This window comes from Nematostella vectensis, chromosome 2 (genome assembly GCF_932526225.1).
Source record: "Nematostella vectensis chromosome 2, jaNemVect1.1, whole genome shotgun sequence".
NCBI lineage: Eukaryota > Metazoa > Cnidaria > Anthozoa > Actiniaria > Edwardsiidae > Nematostella > Nematostella vectensis.
The window spans coordinates 17,102,518-17,115,192 of record NC_064035.1 but is presented as its reverse complement, the minus strand read 5'-3'; the positions used below and the strand labels follow the sequence as shown (position 1 = coordinate 17,115,192).

At 44.6% G+C, this 12,675-nt stretch overlaps 1 protein-coding gene and 1 long non-coding RNA gene across 5 annotated transcripts; one reads left to right on the top strand and one right to left on the bottom strand.

Moving 5' to 3' along the window:
* Positions 1-2,127: 2,127 nt before the first annotated feature.
* Positions 2,128-12,521, bottom strand: LOC5515752 (mucin-19). 4 transcript variants are annotated; one of them, XM_048723798.1, is made up of 14 exons: positions 12,253-12,521; positions 11,258-11,455; positions 10,841-11,192; positions 10,557-10,660; positions 10,383-10,472; positions 10,125-10,208; positions 9,299-9,395; positions 9,045-9,133; positions 8,868-8,970; positions 8,591-8,773; positions 8,197-8,346; positions 5,277-5,439; positions 4,860-5,117; positions 2,128-4,706 (listed from the first exon to the last, which is right to left on the bottom strand). In XM_048723798.1, the coding sequence occupies exons 1-14, from the start codon at positions 12,360-12,362 to the stop codon at positions 2,362-2,364; spliced, it is 4,326 nt and encodes a 1,441-aa protein (XP_048579755.1). In that variant the 5' UTR covers positions 12,363-12,521; the 3' UTR covers positions 2,128-2,361. The 4 variants fall into 4 exon arrangements, with proteins under 4 accessions (XP_048579755.1, XP_001635857.2, XP_032241408.2 ...); XM_001635807.3 differs by having other exon boundaries at positions 2,128-5,117; XM_032385517.2 differs by having other exon boundaries at positions 2,128-5,117; positions 8,591-8,638.
* LOC116611171 lies at positions 5,836-9,092 on the top strand. The gene is made up of 2 exons (XR_004293468.2): positions 5,836-7,084; positions 8,256-9,092. It is a non-coding gene; the product is annotated as an uncharacterized LOC116611171 (long non-coding RNA).
* Positions 12,522-12,675: the final 154 nt, after the last annotated feature.

Below are 12,675 nucleotides of genomic sequence, written 5' to 3'. Positions count from 1 at the left end.
CCACGTGGATCATGGGGTACTACAAGGGCCGTGACCACGTGGATCATGGGGTACTTCAAGGGCCGTGACCACGTGGATCATGGGGTACTACAAGGGCCGTGATCACGTGGATCATGGGGTACTTCAAGGGTCGTGACCACGTGGATCATGGGGTACTACAAGGGCCGTGACCAAGTGAATCATGGGGTACTACAAGGGCCGTGACCACATGAATCGGGGGGGAGGGGGCAATGCGCGCCTTCAAGTGACCATGACCACGTGGATCATGGGGTACTACAAGGGCCGTGATCACGTGGATCATGGGGTACTACAAGGGCCGTGATCACGTGGATCATGGGGTACTGCAAGGGCCGTGATCACGTGAATCATGGGGTACTACAAGGGCCGTGACCATGAGGATCATGGGGTACTACAAGGGCCGTGATCACGTGGATCATGGGGTACTACAAGGGCCGTGACCACGTGGATCATGGGGTACTACAAGGGCCATGACCACGTGAATCGGGGGGTACTACAAGGGCCGTGACCACGTGGATCATGGGTTACTACAAGGGCCGTGACCACGTGGATCATAGGGTACTACAAGGGCCGTGACCACGTGAATCGGGGGTACTACAAGGGCCGTGATCACGTGGATCATGGGGTACTACAAGGGCCGTGACCACGTGGATCATGGGGTACTACAAGGGCCGTGACCACGTGGATCATGGGGTACTACAAGGGCCGTGACCACGAGGATCATGGGGTACTACAAGGGCCGTGACCACGTGGATCATGGGGTACTACAAGGGCCGTGACCACGTGGATCATGGGGTACTACAAGGGCCGTGACCACGAGGATCATGGGGTACTACAAGGGCCGTGACCACGTGGATCATGGGGTACTACAAGGGCCGTGACCACGAGAATCATGGGGTACTACAAGGGCCGTGACCACGTGGATCATGGGGTACTACAAGGGCCGTGACCACGTGAATCATGGGGTACTACAAGGGCCGTGACCACGTGAATCATGGGGTACTACAAGGGCAGTGACCACGTGAATCGGGGGGTACTACAAGGGCCGTGACCACGTGGATCATGGGGTACTACAAGGGCCGTGACCACGAGGATCATGGGGTACTACAAGGGCCGTGACCACGTGGATCATGGGGTACTACAAGGGCCGTGACCACGAGAATCATGGGGTACTACAAGGGCCGTGACCACGTGAATCATGGGGTACTACAAGGGCCGTGACAACGTGGATCATGGGGTACTACAAGGGCCGTGACCACGTGAATCATGGGGTACTACAAGGGCAGTGACCACGTGAATCGGGGGGTACTACAAGGGCCGTGACCACGTGGATCATGGGGTACTACAAGGGCCGTGACCACGTGGATCATGGGGTACTTCAAGGGCCGTGACCACGTGGATCATGGGGTACTACAAGGGCCGTGATCACGTGGATCATGGGGTACTTCAAGGGTCGTGACCACGTGGATCATGGGGTACTACAAGGGCCGTGACCAAGTGAATCATGGGGTACTACAAGGGCCGTGACCACATGAATCGGGGGGGAGGGGGCAATGCGCGCCTTCAAGTGACCATGACCACGTGGATCATGGGGTACTACAAGGGCCGTGATCACGTGGATCATGGGGTACTACAAGGGCCGTGATCACGTGGATCATGGGGTACTGCAAGGGCCGTGATCACGTGAATCATGGGGTACTACAAGGGCCGTGACCATGAGGATCATGGGGTACTACAAGGGCCGTGATCACGTGGATCATGGGGTACTACAAGGGCCGTAATCACGTGAATCGGGGGGGGGGGGGGGGGCAATGCGCGCCTTCAAGTGACCATGACCACGTGGATCATGGGGTACTACAAGGGCAGTGATCACGTGAATCAGGGGGGAGGGGGCAATGCGCACCTTCAAGTGACCATGACCACGTGGATCTTTTGATAATGCCTGCGTTCAAGTGTCTATGATCACGTAAATCTTATGGTAATGCGTGCCTTCAAGTGACCATGACCACGTGGATCAGGGGGAGGGGCAATGCGCGCCTTCATGATAACTAATTGTTCAAACCTTGATCAAGCGTCCTAGTGTGCCAAACCCTTATCAGTAACTACAAAGAGATTCTCGTTGTTTTTATTACTCAGAATGTACAAAACACACAAAAGCCTATGTAATTTGTGAGTGTCATGCGCACACTCATGATTGTCGCTTAGTCCTTGATAACTCCCACTTCGCCTGTGCTATCGCTCTAGATGCGCAACCCTGTCAATCGTTGTACCAGCATCAGCGTTTGTGTCTAACACAGGAGCCTCTAAACATGCGTCTGACACAGGAGCCTCTAAACATGCGTCTCACACAGGAGCATCTACGCATGCGTCTGACACAGGAGCCTCTACGCATGCGTCTGACACAGGAGCCTCTACGCATGCGTCTGACACAGGAGCTTCTACGCATGCGTCTGACACAGGAGCTTCTACGCATGCGTCTGGCAAAGGAGCATCTACGCTTGCGTCTGACACAGGAGCATCTACGCTTGCGTCTGACACAGGAGCATCTACGCATGCGTCTGACACAGGAGCATCTACGCATGCGTCTGACACAGGAGCTTCTACGCATGCGTCTGACACAGGAGCTTCTACGCATGCGTCTGACACAGGAGCATCTACGCTTGCGTCTGACACAGGAGCATCTACGCTTGCGTCTGACACAGGAGCATCTACGCATGCGTCTGACAAAGGAGCCCCTACGCTTGCGTCTGACAAAGGAGCATCTACGCTTGCGTCTGACATAGGAACCTCTACGCATGCGTCTGACAAAGGAGCATCTACGCTTGCGTCTGACACAGGAACATCTACGCATGCGTCTGACAAAGGAGCCTCTACGCTTGCGTCTGACACATGAGCTTCTACGCATGCGTCTGACACAGGAGCCTCTACGCATGCGTCTGACACAGGAGCTTCTACGCATGCGTCTGACACAGGAGCTTCTACGCATGCGTCTGACACAGGAGCTTCTACGCATGCGTCTGACACAGGAGCATCTACGCTTGCGTCTGACACAGGAGCATCTACGCTTGCGTCTGACACAGGAGCATCTACGCATGCGTCTGACAAAGGAGCCTCTACGCTTGCGTCTGACAAAGCAGCATCTACGCTTGCGTCTGACATAGGAACCTCTACGCATGCGTCTGACAAAGGAGCATCTACGCTTGCGTCTGACACAGGAACATCTACGCATGCGTCTGACAAAGGAGCCTCTACGCATGCGTCTGACACAGGAGCATCTACGCTTGCGTCTGACACATGAGCTTCTACGCATGCGTCTGACACAGGAGCCTCTACGCATGCGTCTGACACAGGAGCTTCTACGCATGCGTCTGACACAGGAGCTTCTACGCATGCGTCTGACACAGGAGCATCTACGCTTGCGTCTGACACAGGAGCATCTACGCTTGCGTCTGACACAGGAGCATCTACGCATGCGTCTGACAAAGGAGCCTCTACGCTTGCGTCTGACAAAGGAGCATCTACGCTTGCGTCTGACATAGGAACCTCTACGCATGCGTCTGACAAAGGAGCATCTACGCTTGCGTCTGACACAGGAACATCTACGCATGCGTCTGACAAAGGAGCCTCTACGCATGCGTCTGACACAGGAGCATCTACGCTTGCGTCTGACACATGAGCTTCTACGCATGCGTCTGACACAGGAGCCTCTACGCATGCGTCTGACACAGGAGCTTCTACGCATGCGTCTGACACAGGAGCCTCTACGCATGCGCCAGATGCATACGGTTCGTCGTCAGTGCTCGCATCTTGATTTTTGTTAGCATTGCTAGACTTTCTCCGGTCGCTATCAGTTGCACTTTCCTTTGTCCGAGTACTGGCCTTGGCACCTCGACGATCACTTCTATTAAAACGTCTTTCTAATACCCCATCCTTTCTTATCGCCAGAGGCTGCGTTTTAGATTTATTCATCTTTGCAGCCCTAAGCATACTGGTCCTGTTGTCATAGAAACGTCGGCTTTGTGGTTCGTCACGGTTTGTTACAGGAGTGTTCTGGCTGACATTTCCAAGGCTGCATCCCTTCGATGGGTCTGACTGATCGCGTGCCTTGGTAGTGGAGCTAGGTGGTCTAGACGTGGCCCCTGAATAATCACGTGCCATTGAGGTTGAAAAAGGCGGCTTAGCTGTAGTCCCAGATAGGTTATGTTGTGCCTTTGAGGATGAACTTGAAGGGCCAGAAGCTTTTAAGGAATTAGGCGGCCTTGCTGTAGCCCCTGGCTGATTATGTACCCTTGAAGTGAAACTAGATGGCTTAGCTGTAGCCCCTGAGTGATTTAGTGCCCTTGAAGTAGATGAAGTGGAACTAGATGGCCTAGCTGTAGCCCCTGACTGATTATGTGCCCTTGAGGTTGAACTAGATGGCCTAGCTGTAGACCCCGACTGATTATGGGCCCTTGAGGTTGAACTAGATGGCCTAGCTGTAGCTCCTGACTGATTATGGGCCCTTGAGGTTGAACTAGATGGCCTAGCTGTAGCCCCCGACTGATTATGGGCCCTTGAGGTTGAACTAGATGGTCTAGCTGTAGCCCCCGACTGATTATGTGCCCTTGAGGTTGAACTAGATGGCCTAGCTGTAGCCCCCGACTGATTATGGGCCCTTGAGGTTGAACTAGATGGCCTAGCTGTAGCTCCTGACTGATTATGGGCCCTTGAGGTTGAACTAGATGGCCCAGCTGTAGCCCCCGACTGATTATGGGCCCTTGAGGTTGAACTAGATGGCCTAGCTGTAGCCCCCGACTGATTATGGGCCCTTGAGGTTGAACTAGATGGCCTAGCTGTAGCTCCTGACTGATTATGGGCCCTTGAGGTTGAACTAGTTGAACTAGATGGCCTAGCTGTAGCCCCTGTCTGATTATGGGCCCTTGAGGTTGAACTAGGTGCCCTAACAGCAGCTCCAGGTCGATCATGCACCCTTGAGGCGGAAGCTGGGCCAACTGGTTGTCCTGTCCTGTTTAGCCCTCTGGTGGTTTGGGGTTTGGATGAACTGTTCAACGCCTCTTTACTTCTATCTATTGCACCAACTTCAAAGAACATCAAATTGTCTAAAAAAAAGGACAGAACACCTTTATCCATGTTATAATAACTTCGCAATCAAACTTGGGTTTTCATAAGTAAAACATTTGTGTCGTGTGTTATCCTTGTGCCAGGGGTTTAACATCTCTGGTTAAAAGCCTAGTCCCACCTTGATGACCTGTACTGACCTTGAGATTGTTGCAGTTCTGATTGCATCTCAGGACTAAGATTAGCCCAGCTCTCTGTGCGAGAGACACGATGTAAGTTGGAAGTTATGAACTCCTTACATCTACTGTACAGCTGGTCTGCATATTGCACATAGCCGAAAGTCGTGCATTCTGACTCATCTTTCTATAGAATAAAACACAGTACTGTCTTAATGTGAATTCCATATCGCTATATACACGACACACTGTGCGAACGAACACACTGTTATGCCTGAACTTTCGAAGTAACACAAGGACATGCGGTATAAAAGTCCCGCTAAAATTTTTTGAGAGCTTCATAGTAAGAGTCATAAAACAACCCGAGAGGAAAGATGATGAATAGAAATTATAAAGGTTTTGAATAATTTTTTTAACGCCTGCACTAGAATAGCGTTATTTCAAACAAGCGCACGATTGACCAAAGGCAATTGCCAGTTCTGCATCTTCTATATTTACGGAGCTCTGCACTGGACAAAGTCTAGCGGGAATGCAGCCTTATACAAGGTGCAGTACGGCCTTAAATATTGCGGTGCAACCTTGCTAGTCCATTTTTTAAAGACTGTAATAACCCACTGGCAGCCAGCTCCTTCGAGCTATCATCGATTTCCAACAACTAAATCGCATTCTGGCTTCCGTAATTCAAAATCCTTCTCACGCTCTTATTGGTCGGAATTAAATGCTTTTAATCATTCCAGCTATTCGCAGTTCACTGACTAATCGAAAAGCACTAAATGTAAGTAGTTAAAATGATAGAAGCCAGAAAGCAGTTTGAAAATAATCGAGGAGAATTCACAGAATACTGAAAATCCTAGTAATTGAAAATTGTTGAGTAAATCATGGTCCATAGAAAACACATAGCATAGACCCTAAATGATACAAGCCAAAAAGGCCAAAACCTTTGTTTATTAAAATAATATTTGTAAATGGCAGCCGAAGAGTAGTCACGCTTTTCGACAGCTCCGGCTTTCTTGAGTATTTTTATCTTTTCAAAGGCGCTCAGATTTAAAAAACTGCTGGCACCGAACAGAGAGTTTCCAATATTGTTGAAAATGGCTTCTGGCGCAACTGAAAGTGTTTTACAAAAAATAAGCGACACGCTGGAAAGAGTAGAGAAACGGGTGAGAGTGATAGAGAACAGCGTTGCCTGCCTCGAAGAACTTAGACAAGACGTAAACAACATGAAAATCGAGTGTGAAAAATTCAAAGATGGCCTAACCGACCTTGAAACGGGGGTGGGCAGCATAGAGGAGGATGCCGCTGAAATAACAGAAAGGTTAGAGACCGTAGCAACGAGAGAGACGACAGACCTCCTACTGATCAGAGTTGAAGGTCTCGAGAACAGGTCGCGTAGAAATAATATTATCATTCACAACGTTCCGGAAGAGGAGGAAAAAATTCACCCTCAGCCATTGATTTCGTCCAGAAGTTCCTCAGGAACGAGCTAGAAATACAGCAACCTATCGAAGTCGAGCGTGCACATAGGTCTCCCAACAAGAAACGCCATGACGGATCCGCAAGGCCGATATTCTTCCGACTTTTGCGAGAGAGTGATAAGCGGAATGTTCTAATGGCAGGCGCTACAACACAGGGAAGGAGCTAAAAAAGAGGAACAAGAAAGAGCGAATTTTCATCACTGACGACGTGACGGAAGCGGTACAAAAACAACGAAAGCAATTATGGAAGCGCTTCCTTGAATTAAAGGCTTCGAGACAAGCACCAAACATGAGAGGCTACACGATGTGGTCGGTTCCAGCAGCCGTCAAGTACCAGGTCACAGATAAAGTTTGGAGGTATATTAGTTGAAAGGACTTTAAATAACATATTTACGCTCAATGGACTATATTTATTTTTTCCTATTTGAACTTGTTTTTTTTTGTTTTCAAAGACTGATGAACATTATTAGTATAGGGCTGATCAATATAATGAGCCGCCGTCAAATAAGCTATGGAAAAGCCGAAATGCTGGGTCAATGACAATTCTTGTCCGACCTACTAAAATTGATATTTATGTGTTTGTATTTACATGTGTTTAGTGTCTGCATTGTCTTTGTATGTTTCGTGTTCTGCAGACTTCTGCTTTGAAGGAATATTTATTATCCACGCGTTTTTCCTGGTTACTATTTTGGGCTATTTATAAATCGTCACGATGATTCTAAATTTACTGTCATTAAACAATAGAGGGCTGAATATGTCAAGGAAGCGCAGGAAGGTTTTCAGGTGGCTTCATTTACAGAGAAAGGATATATATTTTTTACAAGAAGCATTTTCTTCAAAACATAATGAGTCTTGCTGGAATGAGGAGTGGGGCGCTAATTGCTTCAGTCACGGCACCACGCACTCAAAAGGAGTAATGATCCTTTTCAATCCGAAACTTGACATTATTGTCAAATCGAGTTTCTCTGACCCAAACGGCCGTTTTATATTGTTAGAGGTATCTCTAGATAGAGAAGATTTTACGATCCTGAACATGTATGCACCGAACGATAACAAACAACAGTGTGACTTTTATGACAAAATTGCAAAGGTACTAAAAGATGCACAGTCACCCAATCTGATAGTTGGCGGAGATGTAAATTGCGCGCTATCACAGCTAGATAGATTTGGGTCCGACTGGGAGGCATGTCTGCCTCCTCCTTCGCGTGTTTGTGTGTAGTGTGTATACGTATTCGTAAATTCCCGTGTACTTGTATGTAAAAGAAAAGTAAATGTAAAAAAAAAGAAAAAGAATAAGAAATACAAAAGAAAAAGGAATAATGTAACAAGTATAATGTAAAAAAGAATGTAAAAAAAAGAGAGAGATGTTGTAAAAAAAAAAACTTGTACACGGAACAATAAATATGTATTAAAAAAAAAAGTTTATTATAATAAGAATTATGTAGATAAAGTAATGCTAAATGGGGTACCTGGCTTTGCTCATTGGGCTGTGAGTCCTGTATCAGACTGACTCTCAATTTGTTTGCAGCTCTATACATTTCACAACAGTTTTCAATGCTGAGTTTAGTGCCCAGAGCAGCAAAGATTTCATCAAGGAGTGGAGCCGACCAACCAACACCCTAAAGAGTGTCAAGCAAAGTTATCAGGATGCAAACTTTATTTGAGCTTTTATTGCAATCATCTCATAAGGCTTGACAGGCAAGGAATTATTGTACTTTAAAATGCATTTTTCATACATTTTCTATCATTTTTCTGTATTTTACTAATGTTTTGATCAGTTGCTGCATCTCTAAAGAGTTTTCCCATTTTCACAAATGTCTGCACTTTGATGTAAAAAAAACCCAAATGATCCATATTACGAACCTGCAACATATCCAGGAATTCCTCCCTTTGTGATATGACAGGAAAGTTCTGAGCAATAAATGTGAGACAGGAGTCCATAAATGCAGTGAGGACTATGTGAACAGGCTCCGCCCACTTGATATGAGGAGTGTTGAACTTCAAGCGATCTACTTTCTTTAGGTGATCTATACAAATCATTATGGTCTAAAACATAAAAAAATTGACACCAAGTAGACCATACATCAATCACAAATGAATAGATAATAAATATTAATAAACAATAATTGCTACTATTTACCAAGCTGCCTTGAAGTTCTGCAAGTATTTCATCTTGAAGCTGTTTGTTTATAGCAGCAAAGCTCTTCAATCCCATGACTCGGTCAAAATACTTAGTAATCCACCTAGTGGAAACATTTATGATTTGATCAGCAGAAATTAAATTTAATTAGCTTATTTAAAGTACCATTGTATTTACCTTATACATGTTTGTTTTAATTCAATAAAGTTGAAAATGTGAGCAATCTCCACTGTTTCCATAACTCCGACACTGCAATCCAAACAAGGCTATAAAGAAGGAATATTTTATTTATTAGAACTTAGAGCTAAATTTCAAATAGACAAAGACAAAAGCAATGATCTTTCAATGAGTCAGACTAGCCTAGTTGTATAAGCTTCAAACAAGAGGTTCAAAATCTGACTGTAGTTCTGTATTTTTCTACAGTACAGTACCTTGTGAAAGAGATGGCATTTTTCAATGCGCAATTGTGCCTGAATAACATTTTTCAATCCCTCCAAACAGTACATGTCTGAAAGCTGTAGCAAGTCACTAGAGGACAGGATAGAAAGTTAGAATTGCTAATCAAAAACATATAACATATAACTAGTGATTCTAATATCTACTGGGGTATACAATGTGTGGACCAAAAGGATGGGCAGTTTTAATGTACAGTATCTGTACGCTTTAAGACGTTCTGAAGACCTCACACTAGGTTTGAGAATCAATACTTTTGGTTCTCCTGCTGTAAAGGTGATAATAAAACAGGTTTCAGTTGTAGGTGTACCGACATGACAGAAAAACATGACGTGACGCTTCAAATAAGCCCATTTCACATCGAATAAGGCGGAGAATTTCCCTGAGTTCTTAGAAACTTATAGCAAATAAAATATCAAGTGTGACATTTTTTTTAAATTGATGCGACTTTTTGTAAAGTGTCATTGAAATTTGAGCTTTTCGTCTCTGAGTTGACACAGGGCAATGATGATCAAGCCAAAATCTGGTTATGTGCACTTCAGCCTCACGTTATTTGTGTTTTAAAAATCAGTCCGTAATACAAGGAGCCTATAGCCAATGAAGAAGTTGTGTCTTCTCTCTCTATCTGGAATTGCACCTTTTCCAGGTTTTTCCGTCATGTCAAGTGTACCACAGGTAGAGCATTTTACCAGGAGCTTGGCAGGCTATATCAACCAGAAGCACAAAAAGCCGTATGCAGCCTGCAATTTGTCTTGGGTGCGAAATGACTTTGATTAAGCGGTACTACATTAGATAAGCCCCTACCACAAGCTTGTTGTCATCGAGTCTATGTGGGTTATTCCTCCATACAGAAAATTTAAAACTGTTTTGAATGCTAAAGGATCAACCCTGCAAAAGATAAGTGCTTTTATTAAACAAGAAACAATACAGAACAATAATAAATGAAAATTTGTGTGCCCTTTTGTAGTACTCGTAAGTTAATTCACATTCTCAATTAATCGATCAACCTGTTTATTGGTAAACAGCTATCAATCCACTCAGTTATATAAAAAAAAGTCTTACCCATGCAAAACGATTTTTGAGCCCTGTCCCTCAGACCAACCACCATATAACATAGCTGAAAAATAGTTTGAGCGTGCACAGAGTATAGCCCTAGCAATAAGAATAAAAATATAAATAGATATATACAAAAAGTTAGTGTGCTTGATAAAGTCATTCACTGTTTACAGTACATACCTGTGGGCTTTGATATTACTGCTGTTTTCTATGACAAATGTTATATCAGAAGACAAACTGTCATCTCTCAAGGACAGTAAGTCACTGCCCAATTTGCAACATGCCTGGTGGGAAAATGAGATAAAAGGATGAAATTTTGATAACACAACTGTTTCTTAAGGTGACAAGCAGAAACTCCACAACCAAACCCTTTCCCTTTGTTACAGCAAATGTTTTAAACTATAAACATAATATGAAAGACAACACTGTCTTACCTAAAAAAATATTTTTCACATATATAATACCTTTAAACCTATGTTCTCTTTCCCTTCATTTTCACTCAGCTGTATATTACTGTCATCATGCCCAACTCCATTTTCTAAGATAACATCATCATCATTTTCTGTATGTTCATTTGCAGAGCTTGTCTTCATCTTCTCGTCTGAATCTGGTAAGTCGCTCTCACTGCTGCTTTGGTTTATGTCAGTGTTTATGAATATGGATTCTTCAATGCTGTCATGTATTGCATCCGTAACGTCTAGGGGATGATCAGTTTTCCCTGGGGTCTTATTGCATGGAAATATCCATACTGCTTTGTCTTGCCAGGGGTATTCATCAGGATTGTAATCACTGACATTGTTGTCAAGGTACACTGACCTAAAACAGAATATCTACATAAGCAAAGGATCATATACACCATATATTATCATTATCACTTATACCTTAAAAATGCAGAAAATTCGTCTTGATTTAGCTGCTGGATACAAATGCAGGATTGCACAGCATTTGGCGATAACAAGTGGGGGACAAAACGCTGGCAAAAGCGAGGAACTCTGGTGCGCAGAATTGAAAGATGTGCAGGGAATTCTTGATCATTGACAACAAACGTTACATCACAGAAGCTCTTTTCTTCAAACAACCTGCAATAAATGACAATCACTCTGCTCGATCGGTTTTGGATTACTTTATTCAAGTAAGTAATGCACTGGTCATTTCCCCCATGGTCCCAGGGAAGTGTGGGGTTAAGGTGGGGGTTTAAAGCACTTTTAAACGAGAATCTGTCCCGAGAGGGTGGGGGAATTGACATTTTTTAATGTAAGACTTATCCCCACCGTGGGGGTTCAGAACAAGTGAATAGTATCATAAATATCATGTTAGTTTCTGGCTTGAGACTCTGCTGTAGCAAGCAATTCCATGTATCAGCATGTGGCATGCTGCACGGCGACATGTGCAAAAACGAATATTAAAAAAAAATAATGCCAGATGAAGATGATTTATTTTTCCATCTTTTTTTGTAACTGTTACCTTCATAGTAATTGGGACAAATGTACTCGCTGAAGTGTTCTGGCTTTAAAAGATAAAAAAAAGCTTATTTCAGATGGCTTGTTGACGGGTAGTTGCCTATAGTTTACATCCCAAGGGGTCCCTACCCCAAAACAGCATTAAACTGCTGTTTTGTCCCAAAGGGGTGTGGGCTTTTCTCAGTTTTGTACAGGGTCAAAGTCTAACCCCCCACCCTTCCCCGGGACCATGGGGGTGGGGGTTTCAATTGACCAGTGCATAAGTACAGTGGAGAGCAAAATATAAGTAAAGTTCAAAGCGTAATACAATAAATTGCAAATCATAATTTTATCAGGTCTACAGCAGAACGATTTCTTTACGTTTAAATCATGGAACCGAATTAAGTTCGAAGTTCTGCATCAGGACATTCACAAACCTGGCTAAATCACCAATCAGTTCGTGCTCGTTCTTCGCTCGCAGAATTTCCCGCGCACACTTCTCTTTCTCTCTGAACGCCTTGCTCCTGCAAAAAACGCTCTCAGTCATAATGAGAAAACTTCTGCTTGATTAAAATTGCTCTTTAAACATGTCTTTTAAATGCTTCTAGTGCTTATCGCTAAATTTTCCTTCGATCTGCCACCCTATTTTTCCTCGCAAATGCTGACTGCAGATTTTAGTATGACTTTGTCAAATTTCGGCAGGCGTTCCTGGGTTGTCCCAGTCCCTCTCGGCTACGCTCTGACGTCATTAGCACGCTTCTTACTCTCTTTTCGTATCGATCTTCGATCGAGTCATTCGCCTTCCTTTGTCGCTAATTTTTTAGAGTCTTTACGACTAAGATGTATTTTAAAAGCTCAAC